Raw genomic sequence first — 26,061 nt, 5'->3', positions numbered from 1 at the left:
ATGCTGGCCATGCAAGAACTGGGATGTTTTCAGCCTCCAGGAATTGTGTACAGATCCTTGCAAGGGCCGTGCATTATCATGCTGCAACATGAGGTGATGGTCGTGGATGAATGGCACAACAATGGGCCTCAGGATCTCGTCACGGTATCTCTGTGCATTCACGATGCCATCAATAAAATGCACCTGTGTTCGTCGTCCATAACATACGCCTGCCCATACCATAACCCCACCACCACCATGGGCCACTCGATTCACAACATTGACATCAGAAAACCGCTCACCCACACAACGCCACACACGCTGTCTGCCATCTGCCCTGAACAGTGAAAACCGGGATTCATCCGTGAAGAGAACACCTCTCCAACGTGCCAGACGCCATCGAATGTGAGCATTTGCCCACTCAAGTCGGTTACGACGACGAACCGGAGTCAGGTCGAGACTCCGATGAGGACGACGAGCATGCAGATGAGCTTCCCTGAGACGGTTTCTGACAGTTTGCGCAGAAATTATTTGGTTATGCAAACCGATTGTTGCAGCAGCTGTCCGAGTCGCTGGTCTCAGACGATCTTGGAGGTGAACATGCTGGATGTGGAGGTCCTGGGCTGGTGTGGTTACACGTGGTCTGCGGTTGTGAGGCCGGTTGGATGTACTGCCAAATTCTCTGAAACGCCTTTGGAGACGGCTTATGGTAGAGAAATGAACATTCAATTCATGGGCAACAGCTCTGGTGGACATTCCTGCTGTTAGCATGCCAATTGCACGCTCCCTCAAAACTTGCGACATCTGTGGCATTGTGCTGTGTGATAAAACTGCACGTTTCAGAGTGGCCTTTTATTGTGGCCAGCCTAAGGCACACCTGTGCAATAATCATGCTGTCTAATCAGCATCTTGATATGCCACACCTGTGAGGTGGGATGGATTATCTCGGCAAAGGAGAAGTGCTCACTATCACAGATTTTTTCAGATTTGTGAACAATATTTGAGAGAAATGGTTATTTTGTGTTTATAGAAAATGTTTTAGATCTTTGAGTTCATCTCATGAAAAATGGGAGCAAAAACAAAAGTGTTGCATTTATATTTTTGTTCAGTGTACATTCATTTGAAATATATGGCGCCTAAATTGGCCCTTCCGCATAACGACTACTTTTACTTTTGGTACTTAAAGTATATTTTAGTGGGAATGCTGTTAACAGCATTCCCACTAAAATATACTTTAACTAACTGTTTTCTATGCACGAAAAGTTTATTATTATTATTCCGCCGACTTATTTTGGCCCTCTTCTCCTCCCGCATTGAACATCGCAGAAACTCCGTTCAAACATCAAAACGTTCAGCTCGGTCGGGAATCGATGGCTATTATTTTTCTCATTCATAACTTTCATAATTCCAGAGATACATCCCATAATCCATCACATTTTTAACCATTGAAGTCAATGGAGAAATTCTTCAACTTCAACAAATCTTCATGCGACTTCAACTGCTAACTGTTCATTCATACTTTCACTCAGAAACCTCATTCTAACTTTAAAATGTTAAGCATCTTTCTGACATTATTCGTGTAAAACAACTTTTAAATCTGTTTAGAGATATTAAACATTGTTCAGACCTTGTTAAAGAGGTTTTCTTCAGATTTTAACATTAACTAGAGTGCGTGATGTCACAGCTAGAGGGTAGAACATCTTGAAATTTGCCTTCATATATTTTTTTTAAACTGCCATAATTCCCAAACCCTACATTCCTGAGACATAATTTATCATGACAAACGTAGGAAAACATCTCGTAGCTTGAAAAATGACAAATAATTAAGCAAAAATAATTAAAGAAAATGCCTCTTGAGGGCATGAAGTGACAAAAACTTTCAACATGCCTCCATTAAACCCCATTGTAATTTCAGGCAGATATTTCCTCACGGTAGCAGCCGCACACCTTTAGTTAAACTGCCAAAAAGGCCACATTATTAACCCCAAACTTCACAAAAATTACACTTCAGATACTCAACTTCCTTGACATGCTTCACGTTTTGAAATGTCACAGATATCTGTTACGGTTCTTCCACAAAACGTTCACATGTAAGAGGTTTATCTCTCATTCAGAACAATGGAAACCTTTGATCTCTGGACGCCTGGTTAGCTCAACTATAAACACCTGTGTAATGGAACACGATTATGTCATCACTCCAACTGACATGCTCAGAGCAGCAGACTTTAGATAGCAGTGTGCTAACAGTCTAGCCGTGAAGACATCTACGGGACAGTTTTGAGATTTCTTCAAATGCCGTTACCATGGCAACACAATGCTCACCTTGAAACACGGTTTTCTCATAACTTCAGTGAAACTGCTCCAAACGCCCCAAAACTTCACAGGTTTGGTAACGATGCAGCCATCAACGCATCTAAGCGTATTATGGGGTGTCATCAAATGCCGTTGCCATGGCGACAGATCATTCGCCATCAAGTTAGTTCAGAAGTTTGCAGTTCAAATATTCTGCTGCTTTTCCAAGCCTTTTTACTTTATTTTCTTCTCTCATCACACATTCAAGCCCCCAGTGGTCATGTATCATTTAAATCTCAATTCTTCACTTTCTTCTTACACATTACATTTCAGCATAGCAGTTTAGCGTCAGATTTTCAGCATAAGGCATTCCCACTAGCAATTTCTTCAGGAATTGCATTCTCTAGTCTGATGCTAATACTTAAATACAATTTTTAATGCAGGACTTTTACTTGTAACAGAGTATTTTGACACTGTATTGTTACTTTTACTTGATTAAATAATCTGAGTACTTCTTCCATCTCTGCTTTAATCCCTGAGTGAGATACGATAGTCGTTAAAGCTTACAAATGAAAAATCTTTATAACAAAATAACGAATGTAAAGAAATAAAAAAAGCAAACTATAATAACATACATTTACAGGAAACACTTTAGTTAAATGTTTATCCACCAGGGGGCGATATCATATTTCCAGGCGTTAGTTGAGTGCAGCAGCAGAGGAAGTTCAGCAGCAGCGTAAACATGGCTGACAGTGGAGTGACAGGTGAGTTCGTGAGAGTGTAACAGCTGGACTTTATAACTGTTCCCAGGTATTTTTATTACTTTACCGTGGGTGCGACGACAACATGTCTTACACTTACAGTCCACGTTTAAAGGTATTTTGGTTTGGCCTGGAGCAAAGTTAATTTCCCTATATGCTAGTGCTGCTAACGTTAGCATTTCAAGCAAGCCAGTTTAACGGTGTTGTGATGATATTGCATCAGCCTCTCATCATGTTATTTTCTAATGAAAAGAACAACTTAAATGGATGTTTTAAGTTGTCATTGTAGCAGGAAATAATAGCCAACCAGTTCTATGACTGAGGTCGTTAGCATAAAGCTAGTGTCTGCTAACAGCATCACCTAAACCAAAGACCTGGTAGAAGGCTGGTGCAGGTATTGGAGCTTCCATGCATTAAAGAGTACATAAATACTGATGAACTTATTTAATGTCATCATGTATTGTTCTTTTTTTTTTACAGATGGAGCTGTCGGAAAAGATGGTATACAACAAGCAAAGGTTAGTATGTTCTCAACATGTGGCACAGTCTAGTTTAAGGCTTCCTAAGATGTCATGTTTTCATGGACTCATGTATTGACATGCTTTACAGATTGAAGGCAAAGAGCTGACCAAAGAGGAGAAGCAGCGGCTGAGGAAGGAGAAGAAACAGCAGAAGAAAAACAAAGAGAAAAATGATGAAAATGCTTCAAAGGAAAGCGAAGAGAAGCCTGTCAGTGCGGCTGCTCCAACTCCAACACAACCCTCACAGAAGGGTAAACATCATGTAGACAGCACCAGAGATTGTTGTAGTCTAAGGCACCTCAATGTGTTACATGTTTCACTTTGTTCATCTATTGCTAGCAGTTACCAGTGGATAACATCTGAGATATGTGTGAAGGAAATGTTCTTTCAAACTGTGATCTATTGCTATATTTAATCTCAAGATTCAAGGCTTTATTGTCATTTGTACATTAGATACAGTGTAGATATATCAATGACAAACTCCTCCAACAGTGCAACATATATATAGAACATAGAACAAATAAAATAGAATAGAAATAGTGCAAGAAGAGTCTATATACAAGTACATGGAATACGATATATTAGGTAAATAATTTATAAGATGCAAACAGATGAATGTGTATGGATGTTTTTCCAAAGTTCAGGTGTTTAATAGTCTTATGGCCTGTGGGATCATGAAACTGTCCCTGAGTGGTGGTTTTTAGACCTGACTGTTTGTTGCTGGGGTGATGGGGGGTCTTTTGTTCTCCACCCTGACCCCACTGCTTCTCCCTCAGCTCCTTCAGTAGTGCCCGCTCCTGCATCACTTCCTGTGCCTGCGTCAGAACCTCAGCCCGCTAAGAGTAAAGCAGACATGAAAGCTGAGAGGAGAGCAAGGCAAGAGTCTGAGAGGGCGTCCAAAAGAAAGGGGACGCGGGTCAGCCGGCTGCCACGGGCAAAGCTAAAGCAGCACCCAGTGAGCTGCAGCCAGGTACTGTAGCGGCCCGGAGGTCAGCATGTGTGGTGGTGACCATCTGAAGTTATACCTTTTTAAACAAATGTCACGCTTTTATGTTTTTCCAGTGGTGAAGAGGCTCCCAGAACATGTCCAAGTGGACAACCCAGAGGTTTTAAAGAAACTGGCAAAGAAGTTGGAGAAACAACAGGTTAGAAACGTTATGCTTCATCTCTAAAAACCATGACTCATAAGCCTGTTTGAAATAATGAGCATAAGTGTTAGCTTTTTAGTTACATCTTGAGCATTAACTGCTAAATAAATGAGTTGACAAAATGTACAACTCACAACATGTATCATGGAATACTGTTGACTAAATGAATACAGCCACCTGTTGCAAATAACATACTATCATGTATTTAGTTTATTATTTCATCTTCAAGATTTGGTTATTTATTTGGACTGATCAACAATAACAAGCATATTATTTTGTATTCATAAACTAAATATTGCTTATTCTGGATGTTATGCTGTTTTAGTCCAGTTTTTCCACCAATAGGTCTCAAGGTAGGTATCTAGACTTTTCAGAGGAACTCTTAAAACAGAAAGGTTTAGCTAAGAAAATAAGTAAAATACAATATGATGTCTGCTGCAGGCGTTTAGTGAAAGTGATCAGTTACATTTAATAATGCCTGAGTCATCTAGTAACTTTCCATCACAGATTGTCTCATGTTAGGATATCTTACAACAATAACAGTTTTTGGAGCGTCACCAACAACAACCCTAAAATACTCTTCATAAATATTGCAGTCTGTGCTGCTAATCATGTTCCATCACTCGTTGCATGAGATAATAACCGCACTCATAACAGCATGTGATCACTGATCATCATACCTAACTTTTCTTTCAGACGCCAGGGTGCAATGCTGCGGCACATTTCGAGGTCTGCCTTCCTTACATGTGAATGCGTGACATTGACATTTGTCTAGTTTTGTTTGCTAACCTGTAATCGCTTTCGTACACCGAAATGAAAGATGAAACGTATTGTTTGATCCGTTAAGACAGAGATGCGCGTCTTTGGGATACGTTTGTTTGAAAATGTGTTACATGTTAATGTACATTTTGTTCTTGTGCGTTTAACTCAACACTGAGCTGTTTGCTGTGCTGGATTATGGTTGTGCTGCTCTGTTTGGAGAGTATTTAAAAAAGCATACATAACACAAAGATGTTTGTCTGTGTTGCCAAGGTCAAACACCAACATGTCTCAGTACATTAGAAAGTAACCTCCCATTGATATGAAATTAATTTAGCTCTAAAGCAACTTTAGTTTTTTCCTCTGGTCAACTGAGTTTGTTTGTGTGTGTGTGTGTGTGTGTGTGCGCTGTGACTCCGTTATAACCTTATGATCTCACCTTTAACCTCTAAATGACTGGAGAATAAAGCCAATGCTTTTTAATCTGTTTTATTTCAGATCCCCCTCCGGTTAGACTACGGCCACAAAGTCAGCCTGTTTTCTCATCTGCACCAGTACAGTCGCAGAGCCCCTCTCACACAGCAAATTGGGTAAGCTGAAAATATACCTTAGTTGTAATCGCGGCAATTTGTTTTAATCCCTTACAATTACTTTAAATCTCATGTATTGACTATTGTGTGTTGCAGCATTCCCTCCACAGTGATTCATCCTGCTATTGTCCGCCTGGGTCTCCAGTACTCGCAGGGCATTGTGGCGGGGTCCAACGCCCGCTCTGTGGCCCTGCTGCATGCTTTCAAACAGGTACAGAGCACACTCTTTAGTCTTTACCATCCCATTGTCGTTCCTATACAGCATTTAGAACACATGTGTCAAACTCAAGGCCCGGGGGCCAAATCAGGCCCTTGGTGGATTTAATTTCATCCCGCAGGATAATTTCTGATTACTAATCAGTGATTACTATTAGATCTGGCCCGCCGGTATATTACACGCACACCTTCACTCAATCCTGAGGATTTCCTCAGCTCAGAGTCTGAGCCCAAACATTGATGAACTTGCACTCAAGATGAGATGCCAAGTATCTGGCTTGAGCATCACAGCAGCAAACTGAGTTTCAATGGATGTTTCCTTTTGCACTTTTTTTCTTGCGACAACAGGGCATGTGTGACGCTGACAATTGAGCGGCCCAGACCAAGCAAGGAGGCAGAGGCAGCACGTCCCAAATATAACCCGGTGTGGGCATTTATTACAGCATGAACACAATACACACAGCCTCAATCCTGCTGCTGCTGTTCACGTGGGCACAGCCTGCAGCCACCAGGATCTCACACACACTACCAGCCTCAAAACAGACAGGGCAACAGAGCCTAAATACACACCCACACTAATCAAACCAACAGGACACAGGTGAGGGGGGAGGAGACAACACAGGGCACCAGGTGCACACAATCAACGACAGACATGGGGAAAGGGGAACACTTTTCAACATAAAACCAGGAAAGAGACAAACTAAAACACAGACAGATGCACAAACTACATACACTTGATGTAGCTACAGAATCCGTAACGGAGGCCGAGATCTATGGCCCCAGAAATCACCTCCGTTACATTTCCTCACCCCTCTCCCCTGGAAGCACAGTGTCTTAAAAACCTTGGCTTCCCTGCAAGGTTTCTCCCCTTGTGCAGCATGGTTTCCTCAGGGGGGAGGCGTGAAGTCAGAAGGAAGCTTCCCTTTCTTCCTCTTCGGGATCTGATTCTTCCTCTCCCGGCGCTCCTGCTGGTTCTGCTGCCTGACGCGATCTCTGACGGATCTTTCCGGCCATTTTCACCCGCTCCTCCTGGGCTAGAAAATCCTCTTCCTTGTCTTTAGTTTCCTTCTCCTCTGCCAGTTTCTTCTTAGAGAGCCGGGACTGCGGCCTCTCTAGCTGAGCGTGATCCGCCCGGGACCGCTGCATCAGCGTGGCTATCTGCTGCTTCATCTGGATGATCTCCCTCTCACGCTCCTCCTTCGTGCTGCGCTGCAGGTGACGCTGCAGGCTGCTGTTCACCTTCTCCAGCTTCTTAGCGGCCGCTCGCTCCAGTTCGCTCTTCAGCTGGCGGTTATTCTCCTCCAGGATTTTTACCAGCTCCTCCCGCTTAAATGTTTCTTCCTCCTTTCTGGCCTTCTGGGCCGTGAGGTCTGCCTGTCGCTGTCTCTCCAGCTCCTCCAGCAGCTGACGCTCCATGATGCGCTCCACCTCCTCCTTCTGTTGCCGGTCCTGCTCCCGAAGCTCCATGCGGTACTCTTTGATCCGCTGCATCACTTTCCTTTCTCTTTGGGTCTGGTCCCCATACCAGACGTTGATGCGGTCGAGCTCCTCAGCCAATCTGCTGTCTTGCCTCCGGAGTCGCCGTTCCTCTTTTATCATGGATACCTGCTCCTCCATGTTTCTCAAACGGCACTCCTCCTGCTTCTGATATCGCATGAATGACTTCATCATCTCCTTCAGTTGGTCAATCCTGTCCCCTGGTTTACCAGCCGTGGCCCCCTGGTCAGCCGGCATAGCCACACCGTCATCTGGCTCCTCTCTTTGGTCGCTCTTCTTTCCTCTCTGCATTTTCACCTCCTCACTTGGTCAATCCCACTTCTGACACCAATTGTGACGCTGACAATTGAGCGGCCCAGACCAAGCAAGGAGGCAGAGGCAGCACGTCCCAAATATAACCCGGTGTGGGCATTTATTACAGCATGAACACAATACACACAGCCTCAATCCTGCTGCTGCTGTTCACGTGGGCACAGCCTGCAGCCACCAGGATCTCACACACACTACCAGCCTCAAAACAGACAGGGCAACAGAGCCTAAATATACACCCACACTAATCAAACCAACAGGACACAGGTGAGGGGGGAGGAGACAACATAGGGCACCAGGTGCACACAATCAACGACAGACATGGGGAAAGGGGAACACTTTTCAACATAAAACCAGGAAACAGAGACAGACAAACTAAAACACAGACAGATGCACAAACTACATACACTTGATGTAGCTACAGAATCCGTAACGGAGGCCGAGATCTATGGCCCCAGAGATCACCTCCGTTACAGCATGTTTGGTTTTGTTTTTGAGGGGAATTGTTTTTTCGAAGCTGTTGGCCTGTGGAAAAATGTAATCATAAGAAATGACTCTGCAGATAGAGCCATAAGAAATGAATGCAACTGATTATTTAATGTTTAATGTTGTTTTTATAGGCAATAATTTAAGCTTTCTTAGTTCCAGGTTTAATATGTGCAATAAGTTCATTTCAATACATTTTAATTTTGGCCCACTGTGTATTTGAGTTTGACACCCCTGATTTAGACCGTAACAGCTACAAAAAGCAAGGCTTCACTCGTTTGGTTCAAACACACTCCTCCTCGCCTAAATGTTGTTGCACTGACGCTGTAACTGATTCATACTCCCTCCACTGATCCTCATACAAAGCTAAACCAGCAATAGAGTTCAGTTTCCATCTAATCACTTAATACAATTTAGCATTGGACTCCCAGGATCAGGTTTTCAGGAGCTAGCAATCCAGCTTCTTCAGAAATGACCTTCTTCTTTGATTATTGTTATTAAGGACCAAATAAATGTCAACAACTAAAGGCAATATTTGTTCCTCTGCTTTAGGTAATAAGGGACTATACAACACCTCCAAATGAAGAGCTATCTAGAGACTTGGTCAACAAGTTGAAACCTTATATCAGGTATGAAAACATAAATCTGATTTTATTTATCATCGGTATACGTTTTATACTAACTCTTTTCTTAATGTCTTAAATTAAAATGTACAGCTTTGCACATATATAATGTTCCTCCCCTATTTTCCTTGCAGTTTTCTGAATCAATGTCGCCCCCTGTCAGCCAGCATGGGTAATGCGATCAAATACATCAAGAAAGAGATCTCCAATATTCCTAGTCAATGCAGAGAAGAAGAAGTAAGTGTCACATGATGCAATCCTCATACAATGTAGCCAGAGACCATTAGCTTAAGTTGTTGTCGCAAACATATTCCACAAAGACAGAAGCGTTAATGTGACTGATTCACAGTTATCCTTCTTTTCCACATTTCCTCTTTAGGCGAAGAGCAAGCTGCTGAGCTGTATCGAGCGTTACATCGATGAGAATATCATCCTCGCTGCTAAAGCTATCGCCAAGTCCTCCATAGAAAAGATCAGTGATGGAGACGTCATCCTAGTTTATGGATGGTAAGCCTCTCAAAGCGGACTTGTAGGAAAACAAATTGGGTGTCTGCAGTTTCCTGTTTCCAAGCATTGCTTCATTGGTTGTCAAGCAAAATGAGTGCAACACTCATGTATCCAACCCTAAGTCCTGCTTTTCACACTTTCTCTTCCTTTTTTCTGTCTCGCCCATTACACTCCCGACTTCCTTCCACATTTCCCCTCAAACTACTTATCTCCTCGCTCAGCTCGTCGCTGGTCAACCACATCTTGTGCGAGGCCTTTGAGAAGAAGAAGTTCCGTGTGATCGTGGTGGACAGCCGACCTCGTCTGGAGGGCCGCGAGGCTCTGAGGCGCCTCGTCCAGAAAGGCATCAGCTGCACCTACGTCCTCATCTCCGCTGTCTCCTACATTCTCCCAGAGGTACATTCACACTTTCCAGCTTCCATAGATAATACATCAATGAGTAGCCAAAGCATCTCAAATGTATTAACTCTGTCTTTATGCCTTGAACGTGGCCCTCCGCAGGTATCGAAGGTGTTCCTCGGTGCTCACGCTCTGCTGGCTAACGGTTACGTGATGTCTCGCGTGGGGACGTCACAGATCGCTCTGGTGGCCAAAGCCTTCAACGTGCCTGTGCTGGTGTGTTGTGAGACATACAAGTTCTGTGAGAGGGTGCAGACAGACTCCTTCGTGTCCAATGAACTAGGTATGGAAGCCAGTGGATTGCTAAAATGTACCATAAGTATTTGCTGATATCAAAAGTCTACTTTAATTCAATTCGTGTCATATGACCATTTTACACAGTGACGTTCAATCCAACTAACAACACGTATAAAATATGATTTTAAAACTGTATTGCTGGGCTCTTTCAGACATTTAAATGCAACACAATATATTCATTTTAATAGAAAGAATACAAAAAGTGCCCCATTTCTCGTTTTTATTAAATAAAAAAGAGGAATGCAGATAATATTTCCTCTTTGATCATTGAATCAATATCAATAGATATATGTATATTGATACCCTTACTTAAATGGCTACTGTCCCATTGATTGAAATTCCTTCCAAACCTTAGATTAGATCATCTATCTTCTTCTGTGCTTTCCAGATGACCCTGACGACCTCATTGTGACGCGTAAGGGGAGGACCCAGCTGGAGCACTGGCAGGAAGTGCCCTCTCTCGGCCTGCTGAACCTGGTGTACGACGTGACGCCGCCTGACTTCGTGGACTTGGTCATCACAGACCTGGGAATGATCCCCTGCACCTCAGTCCCTGTGGTGCTGCGAGTGAAGAACGTGGACCAGTGAACGACAGTCTGAGCTCAGAGGCCGTTTCTCTGTGTTCTCCATGGTTTGAGCTTGAATGCTTGCACACAACACAAAACACCATGCTCTGAGCATGCAATAAATATATATGAAATGGCATATGCTTTTTAAACAGAGTCCATGTGTGTTTTATGGATGAATTGGATAACTACCAGGGTTTGTTTCCCTTTAGGGTGGGGAGGGTAGTTCTGTTTTTTTTATACATTTGGTTTAGGCAAGATGTTTACATGGATCCACGTTGAGAATGGTTTATTTACAACAGAACATTTAATTGCCAGTATTTGGAGCAGAACAGTTCCAATGCGGCTGAAAACATGCACTCGTTGTCAACCACAGCATGCCATTTCAAACCAGCCAGAAATGGTTCCCTAATTGCAGTCGGAGCTACAGTATCTGTGAAGTTTATGAGCCATAGAATCCCTCTGCCTAGTTTTTAATGACCATCGATTCATTGAACTGAATGAAAAGAGTGAACTAGGATTTCTTGGCAAAGGAACTCAGTTTATTGTTATGTCCAGAAATTCAACGCATGACACTACGTCCGTCAAATCTCATATTGACTTGGTATTTTAGTCTTAAAAAGGGAATCCAAAGTTATAATAAACATTTTATTCCCAACTAACATGGTCATTTTCTACTATTAATTCCATTTATGCAATAGTTTATATTCAGGCATCTTCTGGCTCTTTATTTATTAACTTCTAGGAGTACTTACATGTATCAATGACATGATAAATAATAATTTCATCCAAGCAATATGTACTGTTTTTAATATTTTATTAGAACTTTATATTAAAACTCAATCTCATTGTGAAGAAGCATCAAAACCACTTTCCCATCAACATATTTCACATTTGACTAAACACATTTGATCAGATACATTCAGATGTGTTCAGATTAAGATGTGCTAAAAGCAGGTGAAGACTAGATAGTGTGCTGTAGTAGTTCAACTCAATGACTCACTTTTAAAATGTAACATTATACAGTAAAAAATCTAAACATTTTTGATCAGGACTTGGTTTTGCTGTGAGTGAAGCACATGTTCAACATGCAGCAACACTTTGTGAAATTAGTAGTTCCATGTAAACTCACACATTCAGTGCACGTTCGGCACAGATAATATCAAGCAAAGCCTCAGAATTCTCTTTAATATAACTTGCTCATTAATATCTTGTGTCATTTAAAAAATATAATGAAAGTGGTAACATTGGTATTATTGCCAAAAGGTAGAAATATTTAAAATGTTCAATTTACTTTCTTCCTAAAATTGCACGGATGAAAAATGTCAGTTTTTAAAATGTACCTAAATGAAATAAAGCTGACACACAGTAATACAAAATGTAGTTTAAAAAAAAAGCCTGGGGTCACCTCAGACTTTGTCCGCATTTTCCCTTTCGACTATAGCTCAGTAGATCATCAGGGATTAAAAAAAGTTGAGTGCAGTTCAGAGTGGCTCGGCCTTACGTCTCTGGGTGAGCCACAGCAGGAGAGAGATGACAAATGTAGACGCTCCAAGAGGCGCAAACACCTGCAGAAGAGGGAACTCCCCCTGTAGACAATAATACATAAATACTTAGCTGTAAAAAATGAAGTACCAAACGAAATGATTCAGATAAAGCTGCTCCAAAAAATACCTCTCGCAGACACTTGTATCCATGATAGGCGTCAGCACAGCTACACTCGAAGAAGCTCGGGCCGTAGGGCGCGCAGAGGGAGTTCTCCGGGCAGTTCATGGCTGAGGATTGTTAATAATTATAAGACAGTTGTCATATTTGACCAGAAAGCTACTGCAGGTTTATGTGAAGTGTATTAGATGGTAACTTACACAGCTGTCCGGTCTGGTTGCACGTATCTTTTTGGCCTTCACAGAAACGATTTCCCTCTTTGACCTCTACCTTTTCCCAAGAAGTGTTGCCCCCCGGACAAAATATGTCTTGTGGTAAAATCCTATAGACGCACAAAAATAGAGTTATGAAGAATTAAAATGTTATACTCGAGAGCTGCCATCATATTTGAGTTTCTGTAACAGAATACTTACATGTAATTTAACTCAATAAATCCTTGGAAGGCTGCTTCACTGATGTTGACAATTGGATTGAGTGAGAGGTCTCTGAAAAGCAACAGTTTGTAGGCCTATGGTGAAAAATGGTTTAAAAGACAAATGGTTCCATAAAAATACAAGTGAATAAGATGTGCATTCATAAGTCGAGTTTGGTTCCTTGCTAGAATGAAAGCTAGGATTAAAAAAAGTTCACGTCTCCTACTGCCTTAGAATTGTATCAATATTACAAATATATAGAGCATTTGCCCATGTACATTTCTATGTGTGTGGCAATTGTAAATAACAATTTATAATGCGGAACATGTGCATCATACAGTCTATGATGTGAAAATAATCATGCAGAATCAACATGTTCCTCAGTGATGTAACTTCTTCTTTGCATTAAGAATAACCCTTCACTATGGAAGTGTCCAACAAAGTCTTGAGTTATTTTGTCCGTACCCTATATTGTATGAAATTGTAGTAACTGTACATACATCCTTACTGCTGTTGATGCTCTCTGAAGATCTTCCACGTGAGTTAGTGAACAATTGGACAGATCCAACCTGACACAAACAAAAAACATGGTTGGAACCTATGGTTGGAACATATACAAAACAAACATAATTGTTTTAATCTAACTTTTAAATGTGGAAGCAGAGTAAAGTTCACATTTTTAAACTGGGGGGAAAGGATACATCATTAGCACTGGCAGCTTTTATTAAAGACTGTTTTTTACAAAGTTTAACTTATCTATTTATACTAGTGTCCTGTATAATATTTGTCTTCCTCCACTTTCAACATACGTCATTTATAACTGACATGATCACATTTCCGACGGACCCTGAAGGCGACATAAAAAGTCCTACCCGATGATGTATTCAGGGTCACTTGTGTTGTCATTTCTCAAGCAGCATCGTCCTTCTATCCGACCAGCGGATGAGGAGCAGAACCGGCCCACTGCAGTGCCATTAAGGACAGCACCACTGCAGAGCTCACATATCTGAAGTTACAGATCATGACGAAGGAGAAAACAGGTTGTAAACAACAACATTCCCGGTCACCCTCCCTGGCACCAACAGCTAAATTACATAAAACACGCTGTTGTGTACTATGTGGTTGCCGGTAACAAACTGCAGATGTTACAATATCAAATCCAAGTCTTACCTGCAGATCGGTTACTTGATAACTTCCGTAAAAACATAAATTAAAGACCAAAATAAGCACTGCAGGTTTAAGCTGGCTGCACCCAGCTTTCATTTTTCATCGACTGAAGTCATATGATCCTACTGTAGCGGACACGTGACAGGAAGCTGGTCCAACACTTTATCCACAAATCCAACTTAATTTTGCGCTAAAATTGCGCATACACTCAATTTGCAGTTCATGTACAATAATAGAATACACAGCAGCTACTGAATACATAAAGGAAACATCTGTTTTATTTTTAGCTGAACAATTTAAACGTATTAAAAGAATATTTTGTGTAGGTAAAAAAGCATTTGCTTTAAATTTAACTGTATTGCAAGTTATAAATTATGTATGTTATACCTTCTAAACCTTCGACCATCGTTCCTTCATTTTAAGTCTACAACAAGTCAATATAGATTATAACATTAACAGACCTATTTCATTACATTTCTCAAATTGTTGACAAAATGTAGACGCATTTTTTCTGACTAATGAATTTTGCCTGCGCTTTCACTGTCACTTTGGAATGCACCAAATACAATTTGGACTTCTAGTAAGAATATTTTTACGAGATTCAAAATAAATAATAAAACGTGTTTTTTTATATTTAAAACGTTATATTATACAGGTATTTCATCAATTGTAAAATACGTGTTGGAAATTATGCTAGTGTGCTATTTATTCCTTACCCGCGTAATATGAACCACCCCCAGCTGAAACCGAGATGGTTTCGCCCATAAGGATTGTTGCAATGCCTCTTGATGGGCCACTAGATACACTGAACACAGAATGGCTTGACGGCCCTGGTACATCTGCTTTCTCTGCGATTTTATCACATTTTATCTATGAGTTTCCTCCCTCGCCGCATTGATTTTTCATCAGCAAATATAGGAGGCAGAAAAAACAAGCCAAACCACAAAAGTGCAACTGTCTCCCCTCATATTTGGAGAGGTTTTGACATCGGCTCTGCGACGCTGTGAGGTTTGCAGGAAGCAACTGCACCTTTTATCCCGAAACTTCATCTGGTTACGCTCATGAAAACAGTTACCTGTACACGTTGAAACTCAAATATTACAGTAGGTGGTTTTAAGCTATCAAAACATTTTTTTAAACTAGGGGAAGAGGATATTTTAACGCCAAAAACGGAGGTGCAATTACTTAACACTTGCAACATGGCTGCTGCGGGGACAGCAGTGGGAAAAGTTTGACACTGACGTGGGAGAAGTTTTATGCGAATGCTAGTTGGTACATGAGTTGTTGGACAGATATTAAAGTCGTCAGCAGCCTCCTCCAGTCTGGCAGCTCTTTACGGACTTACAAACAAGTGGATAAACCGTGTGAAGCCTCCTCCTCCTCTGTAGTCACCGCCGACAGTCACTGCAGAGACTTTGTGGGTAACTGTGGTGTCTTCTTCTCCATCGGAAAGCTGCAGTGGCGTTCAAGGACTCAGGCAGCAGGCTGTGTTTCGAGCTAAAATGCATTTTTCCATACCCGAAACGGAGGTTCGCTCGGGAGAAAATGGATCAACCTATGTGGTGAGCATGATAATGTGTGGTTTTGTTTTACCTGCTTTCACCTAGCAGTAAACGCTGGCCTCAGCTGGCCACAGGTTGGGCTAATGTCAATGCAGCTAGAGTGCTGATGTTTACTGTTGTAAAAGATATCATAGTATCAACACTGGTGCATCACCACAGGCCAAACCACTGCCATTGCCTAATGCAGTAACAACATGATTTCCCTTCTAAATCATCTATACTTAGACTGCAAAATGCTTATTTGTTTAATAAATACAATTACTGTGTTTCATAAGAATACTCCCCAGACACTTGTTTTAGAGATTTAAAGGGACAGGGTTTTAAAAGAAGTTGAGTAAAAGTATTTTCCACCTCTTATACATTCTTCCTAGATGAAATGTGATTCTGTGAGGCCATTGAATGTATCATTAGGACAGTAACCCCTGTTCTTCACCATGATTCAACACTATTGTTGGCATTTATCTGGTTGATGTTGTAATGTGGCTCCATAATGTTGATTGCTATGGTGTTGGCCATAATTGACATGTTTTCATTTAGTTTCAAAACCACCTGAAGAGACTCTGCTTCATCACCTCAGACACAAGAGTCCTTTTATTTTTTTACAGGTTTGAGTCATGATGAATTCTCTCTGATATTTGACAAATGCCCCCATTACATCATAACCTTCTTCTTGTTTACTGCCATACTTATTTAACATTATTGTCAAGTCCCCAAACTAACAGCATAGAGTTGTTGCGCAGCAGGCTCCCATTGTGTGTTTCTTTCATTTGATTCTCTTGCCATTGTGTTTTAAAAGGTCCTACTTTCATTGCCTTGGGACATTGGCAGACATGCTTTGTTATGATCTGAGAGTATAAGTTATTAAGGTTGTGTAATGATTGCTGTAGTGAAGCATCATAGATCTAAAACAGTGTAAAGTTGTGTTTATCTATCTAACAGATATAACACTTTAATACCAGTCACAGTAAGTCAGGATCTTTACAGTCTACGGTCAGGATAAACTGCCCATGCTTGGCATTATTTTTTAAACAATTTCTCACAAGTCAAAATATTATCTTATTTTCTTGTTGCTTGAATGTTAGCTCAGTTGTTCTAAACCTTAGGTCAGAGGACCCCCATGACTTCTTTGAAGAGTTCCAGGGTTCCCTAGAAAATAGACAATCATTGATTTTCTCTATTTAATTCCCTATAAGTGAGGAGGATGACTTTTGTGGTCGTAGGTTTCACTTCCTCAACTGTAATGCTGATCAAGCAAGTTAAGCTAAATATAGAACTCTGGTCTTAATCATATTTAACAAACAAAGTCTTTTCACATGGCGGTCTCTAAAGCTTAATCTTATCAAATCCGGGTCTGTGGTGCTAAAAAGTTGGGAACCTTACACATTATTGGTGTCCGTGTATATTCCTATAAACTAGACCTGAACAAAAGTCATTACGTTGCCAGGAAACAGCTTGGACGGCTTGGGATCAAGTGTATTTCCTGTCAATTATTGATATGATATGAACAACCACTACAAAAACAAATCATCTTAGATCCGTTTTTGAATATAAGGTCCACAATTACATAAAAAAATCAATTGTATCAGATGTTTTATAGAATGCATAAAATCTGATATTCACCAGCTGGTTTGAAATAACATCTGTAGCATCTGATTTCCATGTGACATCACACAGGCTGCTCTCAGTTTTCACACACCCGTGAAGGGCTGTTGTCCATCTTGACTCCATGTGCTCTAAAGAGGAAACTAACATTTGAATTATTATTGAACGTGTCGGTGTGTTCAGTGTCCCTGCTGCTTCACGAAAGTCCAAATTAGCTTTGGATAAAAACAAAGTTATATCCATTGTCTCGAAATATTAAAAAACTGATTTTATATCCCAAAATATAATTTAAAGTAATATAATTCATGTTTCATCCATATTGTTCTGCAAAAACCTACTTTTATATTTCAAATCTCAACTAATGGATGCCAAAATTCAAATGTTTAGGTGCCATCTCTGACCTTTTTCTACATGTTGACCCTGTGCCGCAGTGGGAACTTAAAAGCAAAAAAATGTGTGTTCACCTCAGCTGGCAGCCCTGTGACTGTCACAGCGACCTTCCTGTACCCAGCAGACAGGAAGGGACTTTGCTTGATTATAATGCTGAGAGATGGGATATGTACCTTGGAACCAGTAAGCCACAGAATCTGCCGAGTTTGCACACTGCCTTTTGCAATAACAAGTGCTGCAGATTTTTAAACATGGTGCAAGCACAGACATATCTATTTAATTGCTCAGTGCTTATACTTCCTCTTGTATCTTCCTGTGGTTCACATAGTGTTTGTGGGTGTGTAAAATAGACTTTGGTGCAGCTTGAAGTGGTCATGACTCATTTACTTTGGACGAGGAGCAGGTCAGGACTCAGATGAACAGGTTCATTTGCCCCCTTTTAAATGTTTATAATATTTGGAGTTTATACTCAACAGCATGCGATATAAACTGAGTGACTCAGAGGTTATTCTTAAAAAGTGTCAAATAAACATGTATTAGAATTCCTTTGACTGAAATAGCTTTCCCCCACACGTACCATATGTTGTTATATTTTGTGAAAGGCACTAGCGTAGACACTTGCAATCACGAAAAGAGTAAGGCTTGTGAAGTAACTCCAGACTACAAAGCTAGACTTATTGAATATCTTTATCAGGTCAAATACGTAACGCCCTGTTGAATTCTAGTTTTGTTTTTCAATAAAAAATGTCTTTGGCCTCACAAATGCCCCTTTCACACCAACGCGTTTTCAGCTCCGGCTCGGAGCTGGAGCCTGAAAAGTACCAGTTTTTCCTGTTCACACAGGAAAAAACCGGAATCCGGTTCACTTCCAGCTCCAACAAATTGTCGGTCTAGACGCAAGAGCTTCGGATCTAAGAGGCGGCGTCGCTTACGTCTCTCTTACGTCGAGGCGGGGGCAGGGGCAGATTCGTCGTTGAAGTAGATGCTGAAGACCACAAAGAAGTCTTGCATTTCGCATGTGATGTTTTCAAAGTTCCAAGTAAAGTCATCCCTTGTAAAGTCGTCCGATGCCTTCCATTTCGTTTCGTAAGAGGATAACCAAAGCGAACAGCGCTTCAATACAATCGGCCATTGTTGTTGTTGTTGTTGTCGATGTGAGGGATATCCGCGTGGTTTGGATTTTATGAAGCAGGCACGTAAACGGTGACGTCATGACGCAGCAGCGGCAGCTCTGGGCGGTGTGAACAGAGCGGGAGCAGAAAAGGGAAACCGGAGCTGAACCAGAAAAGCTCCCGCTTGGAGCTAGAAAGGGACAAGCGCTGGTGTGAAAGCCGCAAAAGAGATTAGACTGGGATACAAAGTGTACGAAAGAACAATAGATAATAGTGTTTGTATTGTCCCTGAGCTAAACTGCTTGCGATTCACAAAAAACATAGGGATATTTTGTCCTGTTATCAAACGGAGCCAAACCATTCTGCATACTCATTCTTCCTTCCTGCCTGGATACTGCCTACACACACATCTTTCAGTGAATTCGTTGGCCTCCCTCCAGATCCTTCAGCTATCCTCTTTCCCTCGAGAAGTTTCACTTTGCACTTTGTTTAGCTGCTGATTGGTTTTGTAGGTCAGCAACAGCAAGTGCCTGCAACCGTTTGTTCAGTAATGTTTCTCAGGAAGCTGATGTCTCTGGAAATGCGAGAGCAAGTATTATTGTAAATAACAAAATAGCAGTTTTATTTACTGTAGCCGGAGGCACTATGTTTTCTGATTGTCCGTGCGTTCTTCCCATTCTTGTGAACGCTATCACTTAGGAACGCATGCAGGGAATTTCCACTTGGACTTTAGGAAGAACCTAAGTAAGGTCACTGTGACCTCGCATCCATCTTATTCTTATGAAGATAATATATCAGAAGTGCCTTGTTGGAATTTCCTTACATCTGGCACATTTACTTTGGACGGACACGAGAATGCTTGTTGGAGCCTTACAACCACAAGACAATATTAGTGTCTTTCAATTTTTTCCATAAAAAAAATCAGCAATATGTACTACCAAAAGTAGAAAAGAGGATTCATCATCTTCATGTCGTATGTATTTTTTTTTTTCAGGAGGCGATAGCAGCCACTGATTGTTTCACAATATTTTGACCAAAGCCCTCTTGGCAGGCTTTGTGCATGAGTTATCGTCAATAGATTCTACGATGGAGGCATTTCTGTTTCATGTTTCTTTTTAGGGATTTTATCAGAAAAAAGGAAGAGGATTGGAAAAACAGTTAACAGGCTTGTGGTACCTTGTGAAACTCACAACATTCTTTTAGAGTTCAAGAGTTCTGTTCTGTAAGCGAGCCTGTGTTTGGGCCAACTTAAAGGATATTGCTCTCTTCCTGAGGACAGAACTGAAGTATCACTTTGTTATTTGTGTAGGACGGTATCATTTTCAGAGCTTATTGAGGCATCTGACGTTGGAAACACAATGGCAAGCAGATATTTCAACTCCTGATTCTAAGTAGTGGTTTTTGGCGGCGGACTTTTCAGTGATCTCTCTGTCTGTAAAAACAAACAAAGGGGTGTCTAAGGGAAAGGATTAAAGATTCCCCATGTGATCTTCGCTCAGCGTCTGCAGTATGAAGAGAAACTGATTTGATTGTAATGTCAGTAGGGTTTAATATAATCCTATTCACACTTCATTTATTAGCTCAATGAAATGATAAATTGAAAAAGGAAGAGTGAGAAAACAGAGAGACGAGATGAATTAAGATTGAGTTGTGAGGGAACTTATCTTGTGTTCAAGGTGTAGGAAGTTAACCGTTTTATGGTTGGTTTTATTTCTGCAATGACTTTATAATCTGGGAAATGCCTCTGAATAAAGTACAGTCACTTTGGCGTGATGCAATGACAAGTTTTATATTGATTTAACCCCATATTCAAAGACAATGTAATATCTATGTATCTATATTTCCTTTTAAGTCAATCTACGCCTATCTATATATAGTTTATTGTTTTGCCAAGCTTTTCAGACGGGTCGACACCAGATTTGTGTCCAGTCTCTCTCCTCACGTTTGACTTTCTCTATCCCACAGGCCTACAACATCCATGTGAACGGCGTGCTGCACTGTCGGGTACGCTACAGTCAACTTCTGGGCCTCCACGAACAGGTAAGGCCTCAGCCATCACAACAAAACCTGCGCTGTTAGTGTGCGTCAGACCAGAAGAGACTAGTCTGCTTGTGTGGACGCTGTTGAAATGCCAACACATCCACCCTGTGTGACCTTTCTCTCGTCTTTGTAGCGCTCGGTCGATACTCCGGCCTCCCGTCACTTTGAATCACGACCGCGGTGGCTTGAAGTCTTGTGCTGTTATTACTTGGGTCCAAACTATTGCTTGTAAATAGGCAGCATTGTGGAAGGAGGTTAGAGGGGGCGGGCGACATAGAAGGAATGTCCCTGGCCTTTCTCTTGGTTCACCTGCTCGGAAAATCAACTTAATCTGAGAGAGAAATGTTGTTGGACAGTGTTGAGTTGCCTGCTCTGAAGCATTTTATAGTTTCTGCCTCAGGGAAGCCTCATAGAGAGCTGGAGCTATTTGTCAGTGCTGTTATTCATCAATGAGTTCAGCATCTACTTGTTGTGTGTAATGCTTTAATTGACTTGACTTGCTTGTGAAATTGCTTGACTTGAGAGAAATATTCACATTTCTGTAAGAGATGGATTTATTTGCTGGACTTCTAGCTGACTTCCTGTGAGCTCTCTGTATGCCACAGCATATACTGCATTATAGAAGTGCCCAGTGTCCTGTTTTCATATATTAATAAATAAGCGAGCAAAGGCCAAAGTCGTTGCTATCTACAGTAGTCTGACAGTTGCCGTTGCCTGGCAACAGGGTGGTAAGAAGTCACACTCAAATCTTCAACAACCGACCCAGGGGGGCTTCCTGTGGAGCACGCAAGACCCCAAAACTACCCAGTTTAATGCTGAAAAGAATTGAATGTAGATTGTTGTAACTGTTGTTTTCTGTTATATAAAGGTCTGTAACAAGGTCACACTTCTACCAGAGCTTAAAATAAACAGTGAAAACAAGAAGAGTTCTGCTAAAAAGAAGCCGTACGAGTGCTTATTTATTTCAAATGTTGGTAATCTGACTCATCTGTAACCGTTGCTTTGTTTCTGAGAGCTGATTTGTATGTGTGACTGGTGCTAGCTCTGGTGTACTGAAAATACAAAGGGCAGTATGAAGGGATCAAAATCACCTCTCCTCCTCCAGCACCCGCTGTGCAGCCCCCCCACCATCCCATAAGTGCAGGACCTGAAGGTTTTATAGCGAGAGAAAAATATGTCTTTGTGAATTCTTAATGATGAGTGGAGCTTTCGCATGCAGTGACATACAGGTTGAATTGAAACCTCATTGAATGTGTGATTTTTAGATCTGACTGTGAGGGCTCAGTTAAAGACTCCCTCGGTTCAAATCTACCAGCCCTAGGATGATTTAAAAAAAATGGGAAGAAATGAGTCAAGAAGCTGGAAGACAAAGTCAACTTGGAATGACTAGACGTTCATGGTTCCAGATGTGTCTGTCTGTGTGTGTTTGTGAGTGTGTATTGCACGGAAACTCCACCAGCTAGTCATTGAAACGGGACTTAAAATAAACCTGTGATTCATATCAAACAGCATGGATGTACCTCCTGGAAAAATGAATCCAAGACTCTTTCATTAAAGAGACTGCTGCTCTCCACTGAAGTTTAACCATATAAACTCTTCACACATGGTCTCAATTCAAATACAAATGAACTCAACCATCTGACTCTTCACCAAAATAGAGAAAAAGCTCAGGTTGTATAGCCATCCTCACCTCCAAACGTGTGTTTTGTACCAACAGATAAAGAAAGAATATGGCAGCAATCTGGTACCTGCTTTCCCTCCAAAGAAGATCTTCACTCTGACTCCTGCTGAGGTGGAACAGAGACGAGAGCAGCTGGAGAAATACATGCAGGCTGGTAAGTTATTCATGCAGAATGGACTTCTTACAGATGGCTTGTATTGCATTTCACGTCATTTCTGGTGGAATTTAAATTCCAGCTACAATGTGGTTGTTTTCGTCAGTTTTCAATTCAGCTACCATTCTTTTCTTCATTGCAGTACACATACAAACACAGCACAAACATAATTGCATTGACATGTGTGTGTCTGAATAGGTTAGCTCTGTAGCTGCGGGGAATCCAGCCATACAGTGGTCTTTTAACGCCACATAAAAGCATTAACGTGTTTCACTAAAGAGCTGAGGATCTGAGCCAAAGCCTCACGAGACAGAGTTATGCTGACACACCTGAAGGAAAGAAATCCCCCACTCAGGATTTCAGACCTTTTTAGAGTTTTTAAAAGTTTAATGGGTTTGGAGTCCTCCAGTGTTGATGTGCCACCTCCAGGGATACATACTTAGCTTCTCTGTGAATTGTAGTTTAGAACGAATAATTGTATTATGAGACTAGTTGTTATGTTTTGCAAACATTCCTTTTGACAGCTTTAAAGCTTTCCTTGTGAAAGCCTTACACGTTCCAGAGCCCAATTGGAGTTATTTTTATCCTGATCTGTGAGGTTTCTCAGCATATTTCCTCAATTTTTGTAAACGGGTCAAAGGGTGAACTTATGCATAAACACACACAAATAAATAAACAGAACTGGCAGCAGTGCAGAGGGTTAGTTTTAATCCTCTCAAGCACTGGCCGTTACAGAAGAACAAGGAAGCGTTGTTCAAGTGTGTATTTGCTCATAGTCTGGGAGCATACGCACACAGGGTGTTCTTGGCCACAACTTCACTTGGTTACATCATGGCTTCTAACATAGTTATGGAAAATGAACTGCCACAAACACAATCTGCTGTGACGCAGATGGCTCAGATCTCTGACATTGTGACAAAGGGTTGGACTAATAGCACACACACACACACACACACACACACACACACACCTACAAACCCACAGACACACTTAGTCATACAGATAATTTAATGCTACCTCAATAGTGAACTAGATACACATGAGCAGGAGTTCAGATAAGTGGTTCATTTCGTCTTTTGTTTACCAAATCTGAGGAATACATTCTGATGTTACTTGCTTTTAATCATTAACAGTTCATTTAACCTGAGCCAGAAAGAAAACAAAAGTAATCTGTAATTAAGCTAAATTGCCTTGGTAAGTGTTTTGAAAGGCCAAACCCATTTCAAAGGAACATAATAAAGGTGTGTGTGATAAGAATTGGGAAATTGCTTCCCCTGAGGAGATTCATGATAACAAAGCTGCATTATCAATTAAAACCATAAATAACCATTCATAATAATAATAATTATGTTTTATGTGCTTTTTTACAGTGCGTCAGGATCCCTTGCTCGGAGCCAGTGAATTGTTCAACAGTTTCTTAAGGAAAGCCCAGCAGGTTAGTTGTGTTTCTTCAAGCTACTGTACTCTTCTTGCATTAGTGTTGCTTCACTGTGGTCAACAGGCTGTGTCAGGGCGTGCTCCTTAAACCAAAAGGATGATGCAGTTATTTCTGCATGACTAGTCATTGCCGTTGGCAATGCGGTGGAGTGAGGTAGCTGTGTTCTTACCGTTTGACGCAGTTACAGGCAGCATGTTGTACTCTTATCTCGGGTTGTGTAAGATCTTCCCGTAAAGCAAGTTGGTTCGATGTGTCAGATTCAGTTTGTCAGAGATGAAAATGAAGGCGCAAATATGAACAGTGTGTGGGCGCTGGATCCTTTGGAGAGATTTTATCATAAAAAATATATATAAGCAGGGGTGCACATAACTTTTTTGCCCTGGTTCTCAAAGGAGCACCTGGAGATGTTGCTTGGTGCTCATCCTTAAAATAAAATAAACCGTAACTTTTGAGGGGGTCTTGACTTTATTTGCCAGACACACGGCACTGAACACACATGCAGAGGTGAACACAGAACACACATGCAGAGGTGAACACAGAACACACGTGCAGAGGTGAACACAAGACAACATTAGCACGACCAGTAATCCTACAAGCTGTCATCACTACCCTCCTGACTGTTCTCCTCACTGTCTTCCTCTCTGTCAGACATGGTAGCTGATGATGTAGGCCTACTACATTCTCTCTGGTTGAGTCTGCGATTAGCTGCTTGCATCCACAAGTTAACAGCTGGTTTTGGGTCGAAAGTCTCTGTTGTCATCTTAGAAAAGTGGATGTAATCAAATAAGTATGTGAACATAACCAATAACCTACCATAGCCAATAACAATTTAATGTAACTTATTTTATTTATGTTGTTCATTCATATCTTATCTTACCTTAACATTTATTTATTTATGCATTTTTTTTTTATCTCGTTTTAAAGGATATTTTTGGTTACTGTCCTATAGTATACATTGGAATGATTTCAAACCTGTTTATCCCAATAATTATAAAGGAGTGCCTTGAAAATATGTGTTTACATAAATTGTGACCAAACCGTTTGAACTTAGACTAAAGTGAACTATCTAAACCAGCGGTGCCCAGTACGTCGACCGCGGGCGACCGGTCGACCGCGGGGGCAATGCTGGTAGATCGCGAGTCATTCATAAAAAAAAAAAATCCTGTTCCGTTAAAATAGACAAAACAGGTTTTGATCCCTCCTCCCTTGGCCTCCCTGCCACTTAATTCAGGAGTTTACTTGATTGACAGAAAAAGCGACCTATCGCTTTCCAGTCTGTTAACCCAGAATGCAAAGCGATACAAAATCAGTCAAGTGCCGGGAAAACTCAAATTAAGTTCAAGAGACAAACAAGAGACAAACAACAAAATGAGTGCGGGACCGAGCAAGAAGCTAAAGACAAACCACTTCCACCCAGAATGGGAGGAAGAATATTTGTTTGTGATGTCACTTTCAAAGGTTATTTGCCTTATTTGTAAAGCAAGCGTCGCTCTGCCAAAGAAAGGTAACGTGGAGAGGCATTATCGGAGTGTTCACAAGGCATATGACAGCGACTTCCCTCCGAGCAGACCCGGCGGCAGACATACGTCTCTGGGCGGGCATTTGATTTACCAGGGCGGGCCCACCCCGAAACTCACATTTCCCGGGAAATCTCGAGATTTGTCAAGGGGGGGGGGGGGTTTAGGTTGCCATAAGGCTGTTGACGGTCTTATTATAGGCTACATCCATTGGTTGGTTTTGTGGCACATTTGTAACGCTGTGCCAACTTGGGCAAGCACGCAGGCAAACTTGAGCACACACAGGGTGGAGAGGTGGAGTAAGGTTGAGCGATTGAGAGAAAGGGAGAGAGAGAGAGAGATTGAGCGAGGCAGAGAGCATGTGCAGCGG

At 41.4% G+C, this 26,061-nt stretch overlaps 3 protein-coding genes across 5 annotated transcripts in view; 2 read left to right on the top strand and 1 right to left on the bottom strand.

Annotated features, from left to right (window-relative positions):
• The first annotated feature begins 2,955 nt into the window (after window positions 1–2,955).
• Window positions 2,956–11,106, top strand: eif2b4 (eukaryotic translation initiation factor 2B, subunit 4 delta). Its single transcript, XM_034197661.1, is given in 14 exon segments — window positions 2,956–3,035; window positions 3,513–3,550; window positions 3,642–3,804; window positions 4,330–4,452; window positions 4,455–4,523; window positions 4,616–4,698; window positions 5,959–6,050; window positions 6,147–6,261; window positions 9,111–9,187; window positions 9,316–9,418; window positions 9,561–9,688; window positions 9,910–10,084; window positions 10,190–10,370; window positions 10,773–11,106. Coding segments are annotated over 14 exon segments (1,569 nt in total). The 5' UTR covers window positions 2,956–3,013; the 3' UTR covers window positions 10,973–11,106.
• Window positions 11,107–11,750: 644 nt separating this feature from the next.
• Window positions 11,751–14,401, bottom strand: atraid (all-trans retinoic acid-induced differentiation factor). Of its 2 annotated transcripts, none has more exons than XM_034197666.1 (7): window positions 14,199–14,401; window positions 13,901–14,034; window positions 13,529–13,597; window positions 13,029–13,100; window positions 12,816–12,937; window positions 12,625–12,725; window positions 11,751–12,539 (listed from the first exon to the last, which is right to left on the bottom strand). In XM_034197666.1, exons 1-7 carry the CDS (start codon window positions 14,289–14,291, stop codon window positions 12,435–12,437), a joined length of 696 nt encoding a protein of 231 aa, XP_034053557.1. In that variant the 5' UTR covers window positions 14,292–14,401; the 3' UTR covers window positions 11,751–12,434. The 2 variants fall into 2 exon arrangements, with proteins under 2 accessions (XP_034053557.1, XP_034053556.1); XM_034197665.1 differs by having other exon boundaries at window positions 13,029–13,123; window positions 13,537–13,597.
• A 309-nt stretch (window positions 14,402–14,710) lies between these two features.
• Window positions 14,711–26,061, top strand: part of snx17 (sorting nexin 17) — a 34,180-nt gene continuing 22,829 nt past the window's right edge. Inside the window, exons 1-5 of one of the 2 annotated variants that reach the window (XM_034197664.1) lie at window positions 14,711–15,298; window positions 15,649–15,757; window positions 20,827–20,901; window positions 22,619–22,736; window positions 24,107–24,171. In XM_034197664.1, the coding sequence (XP_034053555.1) occupies window positions 15,698–15,757; window positions 20,827–20,901; window positions 22,619–22,736; window positions 24,107–24,171 (318 nt within the window). In that variant the 5' untranslated portion in view covers window positions 14,711–15,298; window positions 15,649–15,697. Of the gene's footprint in view, window positions 15,758–20,826; window positions 20,902–22,618; window positions 22,737–24,106; window positions 24,172–26,061 lie in introns of both variants that reach the window. The other variant, XM_034197662.1, reaches the window with a different exon arrangement.

The sequence above is a fragment of the Gymnodraco acuticeps genome, unplaced genomic scaffold (assembly GCF_902827175.1).
Source record: "Gymnodraco acuticeps unplaced genomic scaffold, fGymAcu1.1, whole genome shotgun sequence".
In the NCBI taxonomy this organism is placed as follows: domain Eukaryota; kingdom Metazoa; phylum Chordata; class Actinopteri; order Perciformes; family Bathydraconidae; genus Gymnodraco; species Gymnodraco acuticeps.
This window is presented reverse-complemented; position numbering and strand designations above follow the sequence as displayed.